The sequence below is a fragment of the Symphalangus syndactylus genome, chromosome 13 (genome assembly GCF_028878055.3).
Source record: "Symphalangus syndactylus isolate Jambi chromosome 13, NHGRI_mSymSyn1-v2.1_pri, whole genome shotgun sequence".
NCBI lineage: Eukaryota > Metazoa > Chordata > Mammalia > Primates > Hylobatidae > Symphalangus > Symphalangus syndactylus.
In genome coordinates, this window is record NC_072435.2 from 42,509,281 (window position 1) to 42,533,295 (window position 24,015).

Below are 24,015 nucleotides of genomic sequence, written 5' to 3' on the forward strand. Positions count from 1 at the left end.
GCGGCTTCAAGGAAAGTCTCTATTTTTAGAAAGGTTTCAGTAAAGCTGTCAGGGGCTCTCTGGGCTCGGCAAGAGTAAAGTGTGCTTAAAATAAAAGGAAGACAGAAAAAGCTACTATGAAAACCAGCTCTAAGAGAAACACGTTTGAGTTCACCAGTTGAAGAACTGGTTCAAAACAGAAGACTGAATTTTTAAACAGCAGCCCTAAATATCAATGCACAGCTTTAAACAATTGAGAAGTTGCTAAAAATGGGCTGACGACTAACCCAGTATTTCACAGATGGCTTTTTTTTTTTTTTTTTCAGGGCAGGAGAGGGTGAAATAAGTTGGACTCTTATTTTTATTCTCAAATGCTCCCTGGAAACATACTTTGGGGAATCTGTTTTTAAAGTGAGTTGATGTCACGTAGGCTTGATACTGTCTAGAAAAATCTCTTCAGGTGAGGGTGGGGCCTCAACTAAGAGTGCAGGCCTGAAGAGCCTCCCAAAGGAAACTTCTAGAATCAGACTGTGGGCTGTGACTCTCCTCTGCAAAGCCACGCAGAGGTAAGGTACTTCAATTCAGGGACTTAACAAAAGGGCCTCCCCGCCCTGCTCGGATGGGGAAAAGTTGATGATGGTTTTTAAAAAAAAAAAAAAAAAAAAAAAAAAAAAAAAAAAAAACCTTCTTGTCACTTTCATTTCCCTTAGCATTTTATTTATATCCACAGTGTTGTTCTTGAAAAACAGATAGGTAACCAAAAAGGAAAAACAGAGCTGCAAGGTCAGGGTTGAGCTCAGAATGCGGCTGTACAAGTGTCATGAAGGCAGCTGATGGAACGCTGGAATCAAAACAAGATAGTATTGGAGACCCATTTTCCACAGCTCTGTCCAACTCTGTCCTGGCCCGGCACCGCCAATAGGAAGTGAGACCGGCTCTGAAATCACAGCTGCATGTGTGTGAAGAGCCCCTGGTTTCAGGGCCCAAGGACAGGCAGAGGGCGGTCATTAGATCCGGGCTCTAGCTCAGGCTCTGCTAGCTCTCCCTCCCTCTGCTCACAGTGAGAGGCGGAAGACAGATCCAGCCTCCCAAAGGAAGAGGAGTCCACGTGCGACAACCAGAAACGACCAGGACCCCTGCCTTAGGGACTGCTGCCACCGTGTGGCCAACGTTTTCTGCTTTCGGGAGATGGTTTCCCGCCTGCCCAGGAGCCCGTGCACTGGCCACTAAATCTCCTTCCACCAGTCCCAAACCGTGTCACAGCATGGCATATGAGGGATGGAGGCCTTCTCTGTGTGCTGGAAGGAGGGGGCGCCATGCCAGGGCCTCTGGGCTCCCTCTGCCCAGGCTCATCTGTGTAAACACACACCCTGCCTCGGTCAGAAGTGGGATCTGCTGCGCCGCCAGGGCACGCACACACGCGTCTTTGAAAACTTGAACAGAATCTCAAGTGCTTCTCGGAATCTGTGTTCTGTGATCACAAGTTGCGACCGCTGCCAACCACAAGATGCTCAGAGACTCATCTGCTCCACCAGCTGAGTGAACACGGGGCAGCCAAGGGAGGCTGCCCAGTCACACTGGCACCTGGGGCACCTGGGCATGGGGCCGGCGGGGTGGGGAGCCCAAGGGGGCCTCATGCCTGGGGCACGCGTCTTCCAGGTACTCCCGGGGCTCCCTTCCCTCACCACCTTCAGGCTGATAGCAGCGCCCACAGGGACTGGGCCCAGCTGCTCCAGGGGACCCCCCCACCGGCCACCCCTTACCACCTGGGCCATGGGCTCCAGGAGTGGGGCTGTGTTCTGCTTGTGGCCACTGCCTCTTCCCACAGCATGGATGATGCCCATCCGCCCCTGCCTGGGGGCTGCCGAGAAGGGACAGAGTGGATGCGCGTGTCAGGGACGCGACACACCTCACCTGCTTTCCTTCATTCCTGCCAAAGAAAAACGATCCTCGCTCAAACAGGGAAACGTACAACTCACAAGGAAGCACAATGGTGCCTCAGCCCTGGCGTCCTTCCCACTCACCACGGCCCCCATTTCCAACTTTCCAGCAGTTTCTTCCGGAAGGCATCTCAGTCGTAAGGGGCTTCTATTGTTATTTTTTGACTTGTCCATTCTGGATGTTCCCTGTTGAATTCTCTATGCTACCTTAAAGATGAGCTCCAACCACACTGCCAGCCTCTGGAGAAGCCCTACAGCCGTCTAGGACCAGAGCCACAGTGAATTCAGGTCACCGTGTGGTGAGGGCTGGACACAGACGGGTCCAGTCTGGTAACCAGCCTCGCTGCTGTCCTCCTTCAACAGTTCACTCCTCACCTGTGGATCTGTCTGCATTTATTCACAGAGCCTGGCCCTCACTTTTCAACACCCCTTGAGAGTTCTGTCACATTGGCGACTCTGAACTCTCGCTGGCCCACTTTCCCTGGATGCCTCGCACCTGCAGGCCTGCTGCCCATGGCCCTCTCGAGACGCCTGTGCCCAACGTCTTCTCAAGTTTCTATTCGGCCACGGCAATGACTTCACCATCTGAGACCTGATGGTTGTCAGACACCAGTGGGAGCCAGGGGAGCCAGGGCACCTATGCCACTGGGAGGGGTCAGGGCTCACCCCGAGGGACTGAAGTGCATTAGATCACAGCCATGGATGCTTTCCAGACCTGACCTTGTGTTTGAAAGGTGCCGGGGAGATACACACGTGACATGAACAATTACGCCTGGCAGCCCACACCATGACAAGAGGCACAAAGACACTAGCAGAGGCGCGGGGGCTCCGTGGAGGAGCTTTACCTTGGACATCTGGCTGAAGTCGGCAAAGCCTTCAGCACTATTGAAGGACCCACTTCCGAAGGGATCTAAGGTTCCAAAGGGATCTGCAATCGGCACCAACAAAGTCAGAGTTACAGGTCTTTAAGAGAACATGCCTTCTGGGGTGAAGGGAAAATGCTAGATGGCGCCTGAACCAGGAGACTCAGGAACGCTGCATTTATTCATTAGACACGTCTGCAGGAAGGTCCCTCAGCAAGGCCTCCCTGCCCACTCTGGCGTGGCGAGACGGTTTCTCACTGTGACGACCGCTCTGGGAGGGCCAGCATCATTCACGGTCATCAGAAGAGTGACAAGTTGCCATAGGGGCACGGCCCCTGGTCCCACCGGGTCTCAATGGGTCAGGAGGGGAGGAGCAACTCCAGGGCGACCTGCCACCCACACGATTTATGCAGGGTGGTGTCTTTGGACAGATGTTTTTGCTGTGTTTTCTCCTCTAACCTGGAAGGGATTTGCCTAGAGTACTGGATACACTCGCCTATGATACCAAACCCTGCTACCCGCCCCATGCAAGCTGCAGGACCAAGCGGGGTCTGTTCCCAAAAGAAAGGGGGTGTCCACAGATGCTCCCATTGCGTAAAGGCTCAAGCGTGCATCTGCGAGTTCTACACTGTGAGATGAGGTTCCTTCAAACACAGAACCCACAACAAAGGCCAGTACCTGGGGTCAAATTTTGGATTTCTTTTAGGGAGAAAGCCCAAAGATACAAACCAAAGATTTATAAGGAGGAGTGAGTAAACAGTAGTTAATATCACTGGTGCTATTACTGAATTCCTGCTGCCAAAATTCCTTTCCAGAAAGATGCCAGCCCGTGCCCAGGAAGGGGAGCAGCAGGGGGTGCTTGTTTTGGCCTAATGGGCTCAGGCCAGGATCTGGGTGCCACTGACAGATGACACAAACACAGAGGCCACGCTGGCTTTGGGAGTGAAAGTGTTAACTGCAGGGGAGCTCTGCTACTGCCCAAGGAATAGTCAGGAAGAAAAATAAGCCATGGGTCTCACCTGATCCTTTTGAGGAGACACTGGAGGATGAAAAGGGATCACTGGATTCAAAGGGGTCGAGCTGAGTGAAAGGAGAGAGGAAAGAGTAAAAAGCAGTTCGTTTGTACCATCACCCATTCATTCAACCAGACCTTCCTGACGTCGACGTACAACATCCAGTGCTGGGCCAGAGGGAAAGTGGAATGATTAAAACTCAACCCAGGCAGACTAAAATCCCAAAAGATCAACCCTCCTGCAGATAGCACCTATCAACCTGGACGGAATACCCCCAAAATTACAAATACAAAAAGCAGTGGCCTGAAGGCTGGGAAGTGAACAAGGCGGGGAGAAGACTTTGGAGGAGAATTTGAATGTGGCAGAAGAACACAGCAGGAGGTTGAGTTTCCATTCCGCCAGCTACAGCAGGAGGGCACAGTGCAGGTGCCTAAGATTCTGGTAGAATCTGAACACCAGAGGTTGGAGCCCAGAGACAACCACTCCCAGGGGAAAGGGAGGGGAATTGGGATGGAGGGGCAGAGATGCAAACCCTGAACTTCATGATCCACTCTCCCCCAAGTCTCAGGCTGGCCCCTGCCCACGCAAGCCTGGGGGGACTTAAGGCAGCCTGTAGCTGAGGCCACAAGAATTGAGCTGGGATTGGAGCTTCTGCCATCTGCTGGTGAGTGTCTGCAGTGAGTGGCACCAAGTTAACTGCCTGCTGAAACAAATCCATTCCTGCTCTTTGGAGAAAACAGACTACAGTCTCTACACAGAACGCTCACCATGTATCAGATACATTTCTAAACATACAAATAACTGGAAAAATGTGACCAACTCTCACCAGAAAAGACAATCAGTGTAGCCAATCTCAAAATAACCCAGATGGTGGAACTCTGAGACAGGGACAATGTAAAACGGTGATTATAACTGTGCTGAATGAGGAAAAGGAAAATACACTTAAAATGAGTGAAAACACAGGTGACCTTAGAAGAGAAATAGAAAGTATACAAAAGAAACAAATGAAAGTTCCGGAACTGAAAAAGTGTATCTACAATAAAAACTTCATCACCGGGGTCGGTGGATCACCCAAGGTCAGGAGTTCAAGACCAGCCTGGACAACATGGCAAAACTCCATCTCTACTAAAAATACAAAAATTAGCCAGGCGGGCGAGGCACAGTAGTTCACGCCTGTAATCCCAGCACTTTGGGGGCCGAGGCAAGTGGATCACCTGAGGTCAGGAGTTCGAAACCAGCCTGGCCAATATGGTAAAACCCGTTTCTACTAAAAATACAAAAAATTAGCCGGGCATGGTGGTGGACGCCTGTAATCCTAGCTACTTGGGAGGCCGAGGCAGGAGAATCGCTTGAACCCAGGAGGCGGAGGTTGCAGTGAGCCGAGATATGGCCATTGTACTCCAGCCTGGGCAACAAAAGTGAAAGTCCATCTCAAAAATAAATAAATAAGTAAGCCAGGCTTGGTGGTGCATGCCTGTAATCCCAGCTACTCAGGAGGCTGAGGCAGGAGAATGGCTTGAACCCAGGAGGTGGAGGTTGCAGTGAGCTGAGATCACACCACTGCACTCCAGCCTGGGCGAAAGAGCGAGACTCTGTCTCAAACAAAAAACCCACTTCATTAGGTTAGCTAAATAACCAAGAATAAAAGAAAGAGTAAGTGAAGTTGAAAACAGAGCAGTAGAAATAACTCAATCTGAAGAAAAAGGAGAAAAAAGAATGAAAAAAATAAATAAATAGAGCCTCAGGAACCTGTGGGACAATAACAAAGGGTCTCACATCCACGTAACTGGAATCCCAGAAAGAGAGGGGAGAGAAAATGGGGCAGAAAAAACAAATTAGGAGAACTGACAGCTGAAAGCTTATCAAATTTGTTTTGTTGTTTTGAGATGGAGTCTCACTCTGTCACCCAGGCTGGAGCGCAGTGGTGCAATCTCAGCTCACTGCAATCTCTGCCTCCCGGGTTCAAGCGATTCTACTGCCTCAGCCTCCCAAGTAGCTGGGATTACAAGTGTGCACCACCACACCTGGCTAATTTTTGTATTTTTTGTAGAGACGGGGTTTCACCACGTTGGCCAGGCTGGTCTCGAACTCCTGACCTCAAGTGATCTGCCTGCCTCAGCCTCCCAAAGTGCTGGGATTACAGGAATGAGCCACCGAACCGGGCAATGAAAACTTACCAAATTTGTTGAAAAGCATAATTTACAGATTCAAGAAGCTGAGCAAAGCCTAAACAGCATAAACACCAAGAAAACTACACCCAGAAACTTCAAAAACTACTGAAAACCAAAGATAAAGAGAGAATCTTGAAAGTAGCCAGAGAAAAACCATCTATTACATACAGGATAACAATGACCTGAAAGAATACTCCTCTCCACCGGGCGCGGTGGCTCACGCCTGTAATCCCAGCACTTTGGGAGGCCGAGGTGGGCAGATCACAAGGTCAGAAGATCGAGACCATCCTGGCTAACATGGTGAAACCCCATCTCTACTAAAAATACAAGAAATTAGCTGGGCATGGTGGCAGGCGCCTGTAGTCCCAGCTACTCGGGAGGCTGAGGCAGGAGAATGGCGTGAACCTGGGAGGGGTAGCTTGCAGTGAGCCAAGATCATGCCACTGCACTCCAGCCTGGGCAACAGAGCAAGACTCTGTTTTAAAAAAAAAAAAAATACTCTTTTCATTAAGGACAATGGAGGCTGGAAGGCAGTGGGAAAACACACTAAAAGTGCTAAACAAACAAACAAAACCCCAACAACCTACATCAAACACAATGTCCTTCAAGAATGACAACAGGCCTAGCACAGTGGCTCATCCCTATAATTCTAGCATTTTGGGAGGACGAGGCGGGCAGATCACTTGAGTTCAGGAGGTCAAGACCAGCCTGGCCAACATGGTGAAACTCTGTCTCCATTAAAAATACAAAAATTAGCCAGAAATCGCTTGAACCTGGGAGGCGGAGGTTGGAAAAAAAAAAAAAATAGCTGGGTGAAGTGACTCAAGCCTGTGATCCCAGCACTTTGGATGGGCTGAGGCAGGAGGATTGCTTGAGCCTAGGAGTTTGAGACCAGCCTGGCCAACATATGGAGATCCCATCTCTATAAAAAATAAAAAAAAAAATAGCTGGGTGTGGAGGTACACTCCTGTGGTCCCAGCAACTTGGGAGGATGAGGTGGGAGAATTGCTTGAGCCCAAGAGGTTGAGGCTGCAGTGAGCCAAGATCACACCACCACACTTCAGCCTGGGCAACAGAGTGAGACTCTGTTAAATAAAAAAATGACAACACAGCTGACCTGAGCTATAAGAAGTGCTAAAGAAAGTTCTTTAGGCTGAAGAAAAATGATAATGGAGGGAAAACCAATCTTCAGAAACAAATGAAGAGTATCAGAAATGGTACATATTTGGGTAAAACTAAATGACTACTTTTTTCTTCTTTCTTTAAAATACCCACAATGGATTAATATAAAAATTGTAACAGTCTTATGGAGTTTCTAATGTATTTAGATGTATGATATTCACATGACGGCTATAACATAAGACATGTTGGCTGCAAGGGTGGGTGGACAAATGGACCTACATGGTTGCAAGTTTTCTACATTTTACATGAGATAATACAATACTAACCTCAAGTAGACTATGTAAAGTTCAAACTGTACATGATATTTCCTAAAGCAACCTCTAAACAATCAATAAAAGAGGTATGATTAAAATAATAAAAGGCCAATACACACAATTCAAAAAAACATTCAAACAATCCAAAAGAAGGCAGGAAACAAAACGGGACAAAAAGCAAGCAAATAATAAAATAGTAGACTTAAACCATATCAATAATTACATTAAATGTTAATGGACTAAACATTCCACTTACAAGGCAGGGACTTCTGACTGGATTAAAAAAAAAAAAAAGCAAGCCCCAACACTATGCTAGTTACAAAAGACACCTATCAGTTTTAAAGACCCAGGTAAGTTGAAAGTAAATGGTTGAAAAATGATGTATTATGTAGTGAATAACATGAGGAGAATGAAGTGATAAAACAGACTTCAAGACAAAGAACATCACCAGAGATCAAATGGGAATCTTTTATAATGATAAAAAGGTTGTTGTGTCAGAAAGACACAACAATCATAAACATCTATGCACCTGACAAAGCTTCAAAATACACAAAGCAAAACTTGATCAAATTAAAGTGCAGTATGAACAATTCCACAATCATAGGAGAATGTTTAATGCCTCTCTCTCAGTCATTGGTAGGACTAAAAAACAAACAATGAAGACACAGATAATCTGAACACTATCAGGAACCTCAACCTCACTGCCATTTGTAGAGCATTACACTCAACAACTAGATACACATTCTTCTCAAGTGTACATGGTTTGTTCACCAACATAGGCCATAAACAACAACCCTTGATTAATGTGAAGGTATTGAAAACATACAGAATATGTTCTCAAATAACAAATCTGATTAAAAATCAATAATAATAGTATTATAATATACCTAGGAAAAGAAGCCAAGTATCTGGAAATGAAACAACACACTTTTAAGTAATCCATGAGTAAACAGAATTCATAAGGGAAACTGGGAAATATCTCAAAACTGAATGGCAATGAAGAGACAAAGTATTCAAATATATGAAATACATGCTTTCAATTTATACAGATGCTCCTTGACTTACCATGGGGTTACATCCTGATAAATCCATTGTAAGTTGAAAATATTTTAAGTCAAAAATGTACGTAATATCCCAATAAACCCATCACAAAGCAAAAAATCAGAAGTCAAACCAACGTAAGTCCAGGCACTCCTTGACTTATGATGGGACTGCATCTCAATAAAACTATTGTAAAGTCAAAAAACTGTAAGTTGAACCATCGTAAATCAGGGACTGCCTGTACTAGAAAATGAAGTCTAAAATCAGTGAATGAAGGTTGGATCTTAAGACGTTAGAAGAGCAAAGTAAACCCCAAATAAATAGGAGTAAGAAAATGGAAGGAAATTTCTAAAAAATAGAAATAGAAAAGAGAAAATCAATGAAACAGAAAACAAGCAGTAGAGAAAAATGAAGCCAAAGGCTGGTTATGGAAAAGGTCAATGAAATTGGTAAACAGATCACCAATACCAGGAATGCCAGGGAAATTCTCACTACAGGTCTTAAGGACATTAAAAAGGGGCCAGTAAGAAAACACTGCAAATGAATCTTTGCCTTCAAGGAGCTTCAAGCGCTAAAGACCAAAAGGTCCACAGGGAGTGAGCGAGGTGGGCACCAGGACAGCAGGAGCCCTGAGAAGGAGGGATGAGTGCGCATCTCTGAGCAGGCCCCGGGCCTGGGTTGCAGCCTAGAAAATGGAAGAAGACTATGAGGCACGCTCACTCCATCATGAAAATCCTCTCCTCCATCACCAGAGGCTTTTTTTTTTTTTTTGGTTTTGAAATCCAAGTTGACACCTATTTAACCCAATCTCTTGGGCATAATGTGCAAAATACCTGGTGTCTGCCACGTCTGAGGATGGGAGTACAGGTATGCTGGAGTTGGAAACTGGAGGGTCAGAGTTGGCTGATGCTCTCAGGAGACGACACCAGGCAAGGCAGCCGGGCTGAGATGCCTGCACTTACTCCTGCCGTGACGGGGGCACCTACCAAACGTGACTCTAAGGTCCCCACCAGTGCTGTGTGTTACAAGGACCGTGCAGGGTGGCTGGGTCCGTGCGAGCATGTGGTGCTTGTGTGATTTAGTCTTTTTTGGGAGATGAAGGGGCAGTGGGGGCAGATGACTAGAGTTGAGGGGTAGGAATGGGGATAGAGAAATAAGAACTACGGGTGACATCCTCCTTGCCCCGACGTGGGGCCACTGGACCGCTAACTGCACCTTGGGGCTCACAGGATGAGTCAATGCAGTGACTAGGCCAGAGAGCTCCCTCACTCAGCAGGAATGAAATCAGCCTGGGATACCAGCTCCCAGAGAACAGACACCATGGCCCACACTCGCAGGCACCACGTACACTCCATGAAGGGAAGGGGGCCTTCGGGAAGCGCCACCCTTACACACACAGAGCAGGCACGCAGCTCTTCCGGGCAATGTCCCGCCCCACTCACCTTCGAAGGTAAGGAAGGGTTTTTTGTGAATGGGTCCGAGGTAAATGGGTCATTCTTTGTCTGTTTCTTGAAGAAGTCGTCAGTGGCAGAGCCACGGAATGGGTCACTTTCTTTGAAAGGGTCCCCTCCAAATGGATCTGGAAGGAAAAATGCCCCGTAAGTAAACATTATACCAAGTGAAAGAACCCAGGCATAAAAGAACACATCACAGAATGATGCCATTTACATGAAATTCTAGAAAGGTAAGAACGCTAGTGACGGAAAACAGGACAGTGGTGGCCAGGGGACCCTGGGGACAGAGTGGAGGATGACAACAAAGGGGTCTCAGGAATGACAGAAGTGTTCTCAAATTGCACACAACCATGCGTATTTATCGAAACTCATCTTATTACATAGTAAAATGGGTGAATTTTGTTCTGTGTAAATTATACCACTCAATAAAATTGACTTTAAAAATAATAATATCCTGGCCAGGCACAGTGGCTCGTGCCTGTAATCCCATCACTTTAGGAGGCTGAGATAGGAGAATCATTTGAGGCCAAGGAGTTCAAGACCAGCATGGGCAACATAGAGAGACTCCCGCTTGTAAAAAAATAAAATAAAAAATTAGCCAGGTGTGGTGGCACGCACCTGTAGTATCAGCTAAGGAGGCTGAGGCAGAAAGGCTGCTTGAGCCCAGGAGTTCAAGGCTGCAGTGAGCTATAATTGTGCCACTGCACTCTAGCCTGGGCAATAAAGTAAAACCCCATCTCTAAATAAATAAATAAAATAATATATCCTGCAGGAGCTGGATATTATAATAATAATAATAATAATAATAATAATAAACAATGCAGGTAAATCCATAGAGACAGAAAATAGGTTGGTGGGTGCCAGGGGTTGGGGGAGGGAATGGGGAGTGACTGCTGATGGGGATGGAGTCTCCTTTTGGGGGGATGAGAATGTTGTGGAACTAGATGAAGGTGATCATTGCGCAACACTGTGAGTGTGCTCAATACCACTGAATTGGATGCTTTAAAACAGTGACTTTTATGTTACATAAATTTCACCTGAAAAAAAAATAAATCAGTCGGGCATGGTAGCTCACACCTGTCATCCCAGCACTTTGGAAGACCAAGGTGGGCAGATCACCTGAGGTCAAGAGTTTGAGATGAGCCTGGCCAACATGGTGAAACACCGTCTCTACTAAAAATACAAAAAATTAGCTGGGCATGGTGGTGGGCGCCTGTAGTCCTAGCTAATCGGGAGGCTGAGGCAGGAGAATCACTTCAACTCGGGAGGCGGGGGTTGCAGTGAGCCAAGATCACATCACTGCACTCCAGCCTGGGTGGCAGAGCAAGACTCCATCTCAAAAAACAAAATAAATAAATAAATTAGCAAGCAATGTGATCCCACCACACTCCAGGGTGGGCTGCAGGCAGTGACCGGACCTGGGGAGGGGAGCCACCTCCAGAAGGGAACAGGACCGAGAATGGGTGCAACACGGATGGACGGCCATCCTTCCCGGTTACATGGCTGCCATCCCCGGTGTGTGTGGACCCAAGTCCCACCACGTGCGACTTCTGAGCCAGGACTGGACACAGTCTAAAGACTGGTCTGGGAAACACTGAATTTTACCTGTTGAAGTTGTCTGCTGTTCTGCAAAGGGGTCATTCTGGAACGGGTCGCCTGGGTGGAAGAGGAGAGAAACACTTATTAGCTCTAGAGCACAGGATGCGGGCCGGGCCCTTGGACACAGCCACCCACCTGCCAGGCCTTTCATTGCCTTCTACTCCTCCAGTGTAGGGAGAGAATGTTAGTTCCTTCTCTACTATCCACCTGCCCTCAAAATCTTGGCAAATCAAAGAGGGGGACCTGGCGGAGGCAGCTGTTTCTGGCTAGAATGTTTAAGATGAGAAGGAAGGTACTGCTAGCTGTCCCACACAGACTGGAGTTGGGGAAGACACAGAGTGGGCTAGAAGCCACTCCTCTCTTCCCATGCTGGGTTTCCTTTATCCCATCTGCCTGCCACCTCCCTGGGTAAGAGGACACAGGACCCTGGGCTGTCCCTCACTTCATCACCAGCCCTGCAGCAATGAGACAGCAGCACCCCTGGGCTTCAGGGGCTGCCAGATTCGCCTCTCAGACCCGGCAGGCTTCAACCCCAAGCTGAAGCTCAAGCTCCCACTGCCCACTCCCCACCTCAGTGTTTTTCTCAGAAATGTAGAGAACCATCCTCCTGGAAATACTGTTTTGCTCTGAAACATGGAGAGAAACTTGGAAATCTTGTTTCTGGAATTCTTAGTTATTCTTGACTCAGGTGTGGCTCTGGATAGACTCCTAAAATTATCCAGACCTTAGGTTTATGTAGGAATCCATGGTTTGCCAGGTACTTTCATGATCATTACTAGCTCTGATTATTTTATCAACCCTGTGAGGTGAGCAAGGAGGAAATTTATTAACCTGCTGAGGGATTAGGAAACTGAAGTACTGAAGAATTGAAGAGGCCTGGCCAAGCTGCCTTCAAATGTGGGTCTTGTGGTGAGCTTGGAACGCTTCCCACCGTCTCGATGCCTTGGCTCTCTGGTTAACAGGGTGAGATAAGAAGCTTAAAAGGCGTTCCTGCCGGCTGCAGTGGCTCACACCTGTAATCCCAGCACTTTGTGGGGCTGAGGCGGGTGGATTACCTGAGGTCAAGAGTTCGAGACCAGCCTGGGCAACACAGTGAAACCCCGACCCTACTAAATATACAAAAATTAGCCGGGTGCGGTGATGGACGCTGAGGCAGGAGAATTGCTTGAACCCAGGAGACAGAGGCTGCAGTGAGCCGAGATTGCGCCACTGCATTCCAGCCTGGGTGACAGCGAGAGAGCGAGAGTTCATCTCAAAAAAAAGGCGTTCCTTTCTCCCTCCATTTCAAATTGTGGCATGTCCTTACTTTTCTAGCCCTTCAACCACTCTAAATTTGACATAAAACACACAGTCTTTCAATGAGAAAGTGGGTAGCAAGTGAGATACCTTTGAAGGGGTCAGCTCCTTTAAATGGGTCAGATTTGAAGGGGTCTTCTGTCTGGAAAGGATCCGGATGCAACTCTTGCGTGTTGTTGCTAAATAACAAGGCTTTATTTTTGAAAGGATCATCCTATAATTTTGTGAAGAAACAGGACAGGGATTTTATTATTTCTGAGTTAAAGCAAACTACGGAATTCCATACTTAACTCACATTTCCACTTTGAGTAGCATGACCCTAAAAAGAATGATTTAGCCAGCAGTTCGAGACTGGCCTGGGCAACATGGCAAAATCCCATTTCTATAAAAACAAAAATTTTAAAATGAGGCCAGGCATGGTGGCTCACCCCTGTAATCCCAGCACTTTGGGAGGCCAAAGCAGGCAGATCACCTGAGGTCAGGAGTTCCAGACCAGCCTGGCCAACATGGTGAAAACCCGTCTCTACTAAAAATACAAAAAATTAGCTGGGCGTTGTGGCAGGCACCTGTAATCCCAGCTACTTGGGAGGCTGAGGCAGGAGAACTGCTTGAACCCAGGAGGCGGAGGTTGCAGTGAGCTGAGGTTACGCCATTGTACTCCAGCCTGGGCAATAGAGTGAGTGAGATTATATCTCCAAAAAAAAAAAAAAGAAAGAAAAAAAAAATCCAGGTGTGGTGGCATGTACCTATAATCCCAGCTACTTGGGAAGCTGAGTCAGGAGACTGCTTGAACCCAGGAGGTGGAGGTTACAGTGAGCTATGATTGTGCCACTGCACTCCAGCCACAACAGTGCAAGACCCTGTATCTTTTTTTAAAAAAAAAAAAATTAAAGATCATTGAAGAAGTATGAACTTGAGTGAATGTTTAATACTGGTTCAATAGTTGTGACAAATGTACTACATATGATGTGACTAACAGGAGGAACTGGGTGTGGGATATAGAGGAACTATGCACTATCTTTGCAGTTTTTCTTTTTCTGAAACAGGGTCTCACTCTGTTGTCCAGGTTGGAGTGCAGTTGCACGCTCATGGGTTACTCTAGCCTCGACCATCTAGGCTCAAGTGATCCTCCCACGTCGGTCTCCTGAGTAGCCAGGACTACAGGCGCGCACCACCGAGCCTGGCTAATTTTTATATTTTTTGCAGAAATGAAGTCTCTCACTATGTTGCCAGGGCTGGTTTTGAACTCCTGAGCTCAACTGATCCTCCCATCTCAGCCTCCCAACATACTGGGATTATAGGTGTGAGCAACTGCAGCTGGCCTATCTTTGCAATTTTTTCATAAATCTAAAAACTATTCTAAAGTAAAAGTTCGTTAAAAAATCATTGAGTGGAAGCAACTCAAATGTCCATCGATGAATGAACGGATAAACAAAATGGAAAAACAAAATTTGTTTCTAAGTCAGAAAAAAATAATGAATTTGGAAATGTCATCAAGAAAATTGTAAAGAGCCACACAACAGAATCTGATTCAGCCTTCAAAAGGAAGGAAATTCTGACACATGCTCCAACATGGAATAACCTTGAGGAGAGGATGCTGAGTGAAATAACAGTCACAAAATGATGCACAACGTATGATTCCACTTCTATGAGGACCCTAGAGTCATCACATTCACAGTGACAAAGCAGAACAGTGGTTGCCAGGGGCTGTGGGTGGGGGGATGGGGAGTGGGTATTTCATGGGGATGAAAACGTTCTAGAGCTGGGTTCCACAACAATGTGAATATACCTAACACTACTGAACTGTACACTTAAAGACAGTGAAGATGGTCAAGTTTATGTCTTTTTTGTTTTGTTTTGTTTTGAGACAGAGTTTCACTCTTGTCATCCAGGCTGCAGTACAGTGGTGCGATCTCGGCTCACTGCAACCTCCACCTCCTGGGTTCAAGTGATTCTCCTGCCTCAGCCTCCTGAGTAGCTGGGATTACAGGTGTGTGCCACCATGCCCAGCTAATTTTTGTATTTTTAGTAGAGATGGGGTTTCACCATGTTGGGTAGGCCAGTCTTGATCTCCTGACCTCAAGTGATCCACCCGCCTTGGCCTCCCAAAGTGCTGGGATTACAGGTGTGAGCCACCATGCCCGGCTGTTTATGTCTATTTTACCTGAAATTTAAACAATTTTTTTTAATCACTGAGTCAGAAAAAAATAATAAACTTGGAAATGCCATGAAGAAAACTGTAAAGAGCCAGTCAACAACAGCAGCATAGGCCTCATTTCAAAGGTGTGACCTTCCTCAATCACCCTTTTCTCAGTGAGTATGTACCTAGATGGGCATTTGAGAAAATGGAGTTTTCATACCAAGAAACATGCTGGTTGTTTCTGTCCTATGAGGAAATGAGTACTTATGCAGTTAGAATTACTAGAGCATACACAACGCTTTGCATTTTTTTTTAAAGTGTGTATTTCTAGAAACAAACAGGTTCATTTAAACGAGAAGAAAAAAATATTTACTTTTGAAGAGCACATTTTTGTAATGGAAAGTAGTCTGAAAAGGGTGGGTTTGTCATATACATGGGAACAATACAGTTGGTTTAAATAAGGACTCTGTTTTAGTTAATAAAGACACACCCTCAGTGAAAACATGAATGTTTCACTGTGATATTAAAAAAACAGCACAACACCCTCATTGAATTTGGCAGACACACTGGCATTCCTGCGTAGGGCTCACAAACCAGTCCAGTATTCCAACCGACCAAAACAAAATCATTAAAAAGCCAGGGCTTCCAAGAAAATAGGGACAATGGTTTGGGGCAATGACATCAAAGGTCCAAAAGAAAGTTTCCTAGCAAGGCTGCCACCACCCTGGGGCAGCCAACTTAGGGGTGCAGGACAGTTATGAGAGGTACAGAGTTAAGACAAGCCACCGGTCTGGGCTGTGAATGAGTGTGAATCAGCGTGAGTGCCGCTTCCTTGGCCCCCGCTTCAGAAGAATGCACCCACATCCCTGCCATCTGATGAACATGAAATGGTTTTTCTTACCTGGGAAAGATTAGCTGGAGCTTCCGACCACAGGGTTTTCCCAAGGTGGGGAAACCAAGCCAGGTTCTTGGAAAAGTTAAGTACAGATGTCCACAAGCACCGCAGCTGGAGACAGTGCTGAGTGGACGTCAGGTGCTGACGACCACAAGACACACACGCCCAGCAAGCATCTGATGGGGGTCTCGGATGCAGATAAAGATGGAGAAGTCCTACTCTACGGAAGCCAGGAGGCCCACGTGGAAAATCTGCCTTTCACACTGCCCCATGGAAGGAGGAATGTATTTGTTCCAGAAGAAAGAGAAGAATCATGACCTGGATAAAGCAGCGAGTTAAGAATGCCAGCTTGACCTCAGAATGAAAGCTTCTATTTAGTTTGTTTTTAAAGGTAGGATCTCACTATGTTGCCCGGGCTGGAGGGCAATGGCTATTCACAGATGCAATCCCACTACTGATCAGCCATGGGAGTTTTGACCTGCTCCGTTTCTGACCAGGGCAGGTTTACCTCTCCTTAGGCGACTGGTGGTCCCCTACTCCCAGAAGGTACCATACTGATGACTAACTTAGTGTAGACACCGAATCAGCATAGCACACTACAGCCCAGAACTCCTGGGCTCAAGGATCCTCCTGCCTCAGCCTCCCAAGTAGCTGGGACTACAGGTACTCACCACCACGCCTGGCTCTATTTAGTTTTTAATTGGCATTTATTTATAAGGTTTTTTTTTTCAGTGTTTTCAGTCGTCACTTGGAAGACTGCCAAATAACAGTAAACAATGGCAGAGAAGAGACTGAGGTTCTGGGAATGCTGGCTGCAAGCCCCCTGCACTGACAGTCAAGCCTGCAATCACTTTCTCAGGAGTCATTGGCCTGAAGCCACAATCACTCCTTCCCCTTCCAAGGGGAAGCCTGAGACCCCAGCAGGATTCAGGAGGTCAGGGTAGCTAATGGTGGTTTTGATTCCATCGCACAGAATCAGAGTGGGAAATGAGATTTCCCTGTTACAAAGATACCATCAACTCTACCCCCTGCAGACCACCTACCAAGGAGAACAGACCCATCTGCCAACTTGGGGGACACGAGTACAGCAGACAAGGGCCAGGATGAATGACACAGCCCTTCGCAGAGATGTAATATCTTGAGCAAGTTCAGCAACCAGTGTGAAGTTGTGCCCTTCTTAGGAAATACACACAGCAACTCTGAAAGGGGGCTGAAGAAGCTTCTGTGACATTCCTGCCCTTTAGAGGAACAGCAGCAGCGGTGCAGGGGTGTACACCTGGGCACAGGGGTATGCTGGGAATGAGGGGTGTGCTGGGCAGCAGGGGTGTGCTGGGAATCAGTTCTCTTAGAAAAAAGCCCTGGTTTAGAGCTTCTGCCAATTCCTGTGGTGTAAACAGTCTCATCATGGTTGATTTCAAGTTTCCGAGCAACTAGCTCACAAGTTCCTGTTTTTTGCTTTTTGGGGTTTTTTTTTTTTTTTAGAGACTGAGTCTCGCTGTGTCACCCAGCTGGCCTCAAGCAATCCTCCCACCTCAGCCTCCCAAAGGACTGGGATTACAGGTGTGAGCCACTGTGCCCAGCCAGTTTCTATTTAATAATCGGTTCTGGAAAGTCAATAAAAACTGGCTCCAGCATGCCACTGGGTCTGGATGTGACAGATCATCCAACCTTTCTTAATCTGTCCTCAGTAAGGCCTAAGTCTGGGATGATTTATTAGCTTCTCTCCACAAGTTGATTGGATGGTGAGCAAGAGGCCAATATTCTCATAATCAGATGAGAGACAAGAAATAAATATGGCTTTAAGAACCCTGACTTTGGCAGGGTGCAGTGGCTCACGCCTGTAATCCCAGCATTTGGGGAGGTCGAGGCGGGCAGATTGCCTGAGGTCAGGAGTTCAAGACCAGCCTGGGCAACACTGTGAAACCTCATCTCTACTAAAAATACAAAAATTAGCTGGGCATGGTGGCACGTGCCTGTAATCTCTGCTACTTGGGAGGCTGAGGCAGGAGAATCACTTGGACCCGGGAGGCAGAGGTTGCAGTGAGCTGAGATCGTACCACTGCACTCCAGTCTGGGAGACAGAGTGAGACTCAGTTTCAAAAAAGAAAAACAAAAAACAAACAAAAAAAAACCCTGACTTTTGAGAAAAAGTCACACTGCGTGAGCTTCACATGGAATTTAGTAACCTGAGTAGAACTGTCCAAACATAGGAAGTTCCAGATGTACCACTGTGGATACACTATTCTCAGGGACCTAAAACCCCCAACTTCAACCCACAAGGGAGAACTAAGACACCTCTCTCTTGGTTCTGAAGCAGTCTTGAAGTGTTCAGGAGTAAACAAAAATCTCTCTTCCAAGTATTTATTAAGAAATAGAAACAAGCCAGAAAAATGCTTTAAAAACTGTATTTGTACAACAAGATAAAAACAGTTTTTCTTTCGGATGCCAGTTGCAAGTTTCCATGTAACATATCTTATATCTACATTCCCAAAGTAATTGTGTCTCATGTAACCTTTGTCCTGCCCAAAAGATGAACAAAAATAACCAGAAAGGTAAAAATCTGTCTTTGGAGTTGGGGGAATCACTGGCGACTTGCAAACTGCCACTTCACTGCCAACTTTTATCCAAGAAAACCGGTTTCTAAAAACCTGAAAAAGGGACGTTTAAGAGGAAGCTGTTCCCTGAACGAAGACTGAGCAGGACAAGCCAAAAGCGGTGCCAGGGGACAATGCCAGATGGCGAAAGTAGGAGCCGGGTTGTGAGGCGGAAACACACACACCGAGAACAGCCAGGGAGCAAAGCGAGGAGTTCTGGCTTCTCGTAACTCATGAAGGATGAATGCTCATCGTTTAAATTTAGACGATAAAGCTGATGATGACGGGCCCGGGGGCGGCTATGGAAACCACCTCATTACGAGTCCACAAGAAAAGAGAGTATGGGAGGAAAGAGGGAGGCGGTGCACCCAGCGGGGGCCAGACACAAGAGACAGATGAGTTCGCCAGCAGTGCCTTTCCAGCAGCCCAGGGGATGCGTGTGCTTCCCCATAAATCCTTGGGACTGAGGACTTGGCTGCTGAGAAAAGAAATACGTCAAGCACTGAACATAAAGAGGCAAGTGTGGTGTTTAGAGAGCATGAGTGCTCACTCTTATTCCAGGGAGGAAGAGGAATCCATGATGTACAGAAGCCCGGGAGGAGCCCTGGGAGAGAGGGTGGCAGCACAGAGAGAGCTGCTGGAGGCAGCAGAGCACCAAGGAAACATCCAGACCTGCGCAGCCCAGCCCGTCCGCTCCCGGAACAGCACCAAGACGAAATGGGAAACTGCATGTCCACAGGTTCAAGGCTGCAGGGGCAGACTCTGGTGTGAACAGGGGGGATGTGACCACCTAAGGAAAAGGTCACACCTGTCTTGGTATCAGGGGCTCGAGAGCTCTCAAAAATGTAAGGGGCTGACAGTCCCCTGCCCCAGGCCTGATCACAACTCCAGGGTCATGAGGTCAGAGTAAAGTGCAGAGGTTTTTAAACATAACCAAAATTTCAGGAGAGGCCAATTCTTACTTGAAAGAGCAACACCTGGGGCGCTGCTTGTCATCACTTCCTCATCTTTAGTTACACATTTGCTTTTCAAGGTGTTCCTTGTGGAAACACACATACACATAGACACATGCCCCTCAGATGTCCCCTGCCCCCTGATTAGTAGAATGTGGGGTTTCCACAATGAGCAGAAACTGATCCAATTTTGGTTAAGTTTGAGAAGCCCTCTGAATTTGGGTGGTTGGCCCAATGTAAATACTTCCGCAGAGATGGAGGGCATTCAAAACAGGTTCTGAAAGGATCCAGGCCTATCTTGGACTTTGTTCTGGAAGCCAGGATTCAGCATGGCCAACTGTGCCAGGCTGCGAGGCCCGGTGTGAACGCGCAAAGTGGCAGCAAAAACAAGAGACAGCCGCCTGCGCTTGGATGGAACCAACGTTGGCCATAAACAGATCTGGCGGGTGGGATGTTCTGCTGTCACACCAGGGGACCAGAGCCCTGTACTGTAATATGTTTATTCAACCTTTACCATGGCTCCAAAACCGCCCCTCTCTGCCAGGGAGACGCCTTCGCTCAGGTTGGCCAGGTCGGTCAGGCTGGCACCATGGGCTCCATCAAGCACCTGGTCATACTGCTCCAGGCTCCTGTGGGCCTCCTGGCGACTTTCATGCAGCTGGGAAAGTTTGCTCCTTGCCTGTGCAATAAAGACATCATCAGCATTAAGCAGGGTCAGGAAAACATGTCAGGAAAGACCTTTTTTTTTTAAGACACAGGGTCTCACTCTGTCACCCAGATTGGAGTGATCATAGCTCACTGTAACCTTGAGCTCCTGGCCTCAGGAGCTCCTCCTGCCTCAGCCTCCTGAGTAGCTGGGACTACGGGCGCATGTCACCACCTATATTTTTGGGCAACAAACCGAGACCCCATCTCTGCAAAAAATACAAAAAATATTCTGTATTTTTTGTAGAGATGGGGGTCTCACTATGTTGCCCAGTCTGGTCTTGAACTCCTGGCCTCAAGTGATCCTCTTGCCTCAGCCTCCTAAAGTGCTGGGATGACAGGTGTAAGGCACTGCACTGAGCAAAGCAAGATATCTTTGCGCCTGACACCCAACTACAAACTCTAAGGGTTAGAAGAGAAAACACTGAAAGTAATCCTACAGATATTAACCATAAAGCACAAGAAAGGGTGGTAAATCTCTGAGCGGTCCATGCTTGTGATCAACTGTGGCCTATAAACTGGCTAATGGAGCACAGAGAGAGACCAGTTCAATTGGGAAAGGAAGTGTGCCTGGCCACTACGACACAAGCGAGGGCCAGTGTCACAGCCACTATGTAGACTGGATGCCCAGGGCCAGGACAGAGGCCTTCAACTACTGCCCACAGGAGAGCAGGGAAGGGCAACGGCTGCAGGCCACGAGAAGCCAGCGACCCCCTGGACTGGGAAGAGGGTGGGACGTCCCAGGCAGCTTAGAGAATGGGGGTCCTGCATGGCGCGATGCTCCAGGGTGGCGCCTCCTGAACACACCAGTGGCTGTGGAGGATGATGTCTGTTCTCTTGCCCAGGGACAAAGAAGTCATCTCCCTGACTTTGTCCCTCTTGTTTGTGTGAGGACCAGGCTGGAAGGAACCCCAAGCTCTCTCCAAATAAGCCATTAATTAAATGTTCCCACTCCGCCCCGCCTAATCCCTGAAGATGCTGTGTGCTCAGGAAAGGAAAGTGAACTCCTCCAGGCCAATGCCAACAAACTCTGGAACATGCCCTGGGGAGTCCTTGGCCCTGCGCCTCCAGGCCAGCACCACAGCCTCCCAAAAGAGACCCTCACATAAGTAACAAGGGTGAGAGCAAAGGAGTTCAGCAGTGGTAGCCTCGGCTCTTGGGGCTTGCTGGTCCCCGGCATGTGGCAGGGACCCAACCCCACGGAAGTACCTGGTTGATTTCGTCTTGCGTTGACTTCAAGGACTTGATGATGGTTTCCAGCTGGACCCGTCCAGCCTGAATGCTCTGCTCCAGCTGGGTTTCCTCCTGCTGCAATCGGTTCAGTTCCGACTTGGCTCGGTTCAGATCATCTTCCTGGGATTTTAAGTCAGATTCCTGAGATTGGATTTGCGTTTTCAATGATGAGATCTGAAATGAGATGTTAAAAGATGTTAAAGGGATTCACAGTGCAGGATGAAATGGGACTCCGAGAAAGAACTCTTAGCCCCCATCCCTGAAACAAGCTAACCCAGGAGGCAGAAACCTAACCCACGCCCGGACACCTGGCTTCCTTACAGGCCTCTTTCTACACCCAAAATAGAGACACAAATGAAAAGGCAGATGGGCTCATCCCGCTGGGGCTAATGGAAGATCACTTTGGAATAATGAGGGGCATGACCAAGCACGAACAATCTCTCCATCCCCCCAGAGGCTGAGCGTCCTCATAGAGTTTTCTGAGGTTGCAGCCTCCAAGATCTGTGAGGAGCCTCAGAGACACCTGAGGAGGGGACACAGGCACCCTGGAACTCCCTGTGTTGTGGGGCACAGCCAGGGTGGGGTGTGTTCAGGGCACAGGTTCACAGGGACCAAGGCCATTCACTTATACAACCTGACTTCTAGGAGCACAGGGGGGTGGCCAGGAAGTCAAGCCACAGGTGCTTAGACACTTTTCCACATGGTGTTTGGAGGAACTCTATTGACCCAGTAGGATGTCTAAGTGTTGTGTTCCCAGGTAACGTGAGCTCAGGGGAGTCCTTGGGAAGCCCCTGCCCGTGCACAGGGCGCTGCCCCGGAGGTGGCCGGGACCCACCATCTGAGTCTCATCCTGGCACTTCTGCCGGACATCGCTCAGCATGTCTCGGAGCTTGGCCTTCTGCTGGTCCATCTCATCCAGGCGGTCTTGAGCATCCTGTTTCTGAGCCTCGAGCTCCTGCAAACTGCTTGTTTCCCGGTCTAGGTCATTTTGTAATTCCTAGGGAGGAGTTGCAGGGGTTTACGTGAGGATGGGAAAAATGAAGCATGTCCAAGATAACGGGGGGCAGCCTGGGCCAGAAGTCCAGGGGAAGCCTCCGAAACTACCCGCTGTGACCGTGCTCAGAGCGAGCATTCCGTGCACACCCACAGCCAATGTGTGCCTCTTGGGCTGGAGGCCCGGGGCCACTCTCTCACCAGCTCCCTCAGCAGGTATTTCCCGATGGCCTAACAGAGGCCAGGTGCGAGAGAAGGGGCTGGGTCCCTGTGAGAAAAAGGCCCCAGCTCCCGGATGACATGCAGCTTTGGCTGCGGAGGGGAACATCACCCAAACGCAAATAAATGTGGACAAGTGGCACCAAGGGGGTCACAGGGAAACTGCAGTCACACCTTGTGGGCAGGGAAGATGCCCACAAAAGCAGCATTTAGGGGGTGCCAACAGGTGAGCAGGTTCCAGGCAGGTGAAGAGCCAGGGACAGAGCCTGGCGGAGGGAACCACAGGGACCCCAGGGTGGGGGGGTGTCGCACTCCAGCTAGAGCAAAATGGAATGGGTGGAGGCATCAGAGGCTGCACCCCACAGGCCACGCCAAGAAGACTGCTGGGCTCTGTGATGGGGAGCCCAGTGGGATGTGTGAGCGTGGGAGGCGGGACATCATGATTCTGTTTCTGAAGCTCTCTCTGACCCCGTGGGATAGATCCAGATGGTCAGCCTGAGGCTCCACCGTTCCATGATTCCACTTCCAAGAAAAGCATCCTGGAAGCATACAGCGTGTGCAGAGGCACACAACGTCTATGACAGCAAAATCTGTAAACAATGCAGATGTCCATGAAGTGCTGGCTGGAAGGTTCCAGCACAGCCCACACTGTGGGATGCTCCTTGGCCATGGAATGGGATGGCTCTGTGTGCTCTGCCTTACAGTGGGACATGAGCACATTGCATTTGTGCGAATGGGAAGGGGAGGGTATGTGTGGTGTGCATCAACCTTTCTGGAAGGCCCCCCACCAGGAGCTCATGAACAGCACCTCCGGGAATGGGGACACCCAAGGAGGGGGCAGAGGCTTCTCACCTCCTGATTTTCAACCATGCAAATGCATTATCTGTCTTTAAGATAAATAACCAAAGCTGAAATAGCACAACGGGCATTGTGACAAGCCTCCTCCCTCCAGCTGCCACGTGGAGCGTGGTGCAAGGGGCCATCAGGACGCAGGAACTGCAGGGGCCTCGGGTGGGGTCCAGGGAGAGGCAGCAGCAGCTGGGGCCTGAGTGAGGTAGTGGTCGTGAGAATGGATAGGAGGGGTGGATTTGCAGGGAGCCATGGCTGGGTGGTGGGGCTAAGTCCCAGAGCCGGCCTGGGCTGCTGGGGTGGCTGGTGCCCTGAGATAACAAAACCAGAGGTGGCCCAGGGTCTCCCCTCTCCTCACTATGGGGACAAAAACATGGCGCTTCCCTGCCTCGACAGGCAAATCATGCCTCGGGAAGCTGGGGTCTCTGTTCCCCAGTCTCCCTGCCCCTGGCCTTTCACTTGAGGGATGGAGCTGGAGGGGACAATCAGGGTCACTTCCGGACATGTTCGACAGGAAACTCAGGAGAAAGACTCCAGTGAGTGTGCCAGGAAGGAAAGATGCGGGAAACACAAAGTCAGGCGTGTCAGCATCAAGGTGGTATTTAAACATGTGGGAATGGGTGAGGTGTCCAGTGGGGGGCA

At 48.4% G+C, this 24,015-nt stretch overlaps 1 protein-coding gene across 24 annotated transcripts in view; it reads right to left on the reverse strand.

Moving 5' to 3' along the window:
* The window catches only part of EPS15L1 (epidermal growth factor receptor pathway substrate 15 like 1), a 116,487-nt gene that overhangs the window by 26,180 nt on the left and 66,292 nt on the right, over positions 1-24,015 (reverse strand). For 7 of the 24 annotated variants that reach the window (XM_055239147.2, XM_063616213.1, XM_063616205.1 and 4 more), the window contains 9 exons: positions 22,148-22,309; positions 21,289-21,486; positions 19,889-20,053; positions 12,883-13,006; positions 12,328-12,447; positions 11,503-11,553; positions 9,886-10,022; positions 3,802-3,862; positions 2,765-2,847 (listed from right to left, as the gene is read on the reverse strand). In XM_055239147.2, coding sequence (XP_055095122.1) covers positions 2,765-2,847; positions 3,802-3,862; positions 9,886-10,022; positions 11,503-11,553; positions 12,328-12,447; positions 12,883-13,006; positions 19,889-20,053; positions 21,289-21,486; positions 22,148-22,309 — 1,101 coding nt within the window. Of the gene's footprint in view, positions 1-2,764; positions 2,848-3,801; positions 3,863-9,885; positions 10,023-11,502; positions 11,554-12,327; positions 12,448-12,882; positions 13,007-19,882; positions 20,054-21,288; positions 21,487-22,147; positions 22,310-24,015 lie in introns of all 24 variants that reach the window. The other 17 variants (XM_055239149.2, XM_063616216.1, XM_063616217.1 and 14 more) reach the window with 6 other exon arrangements.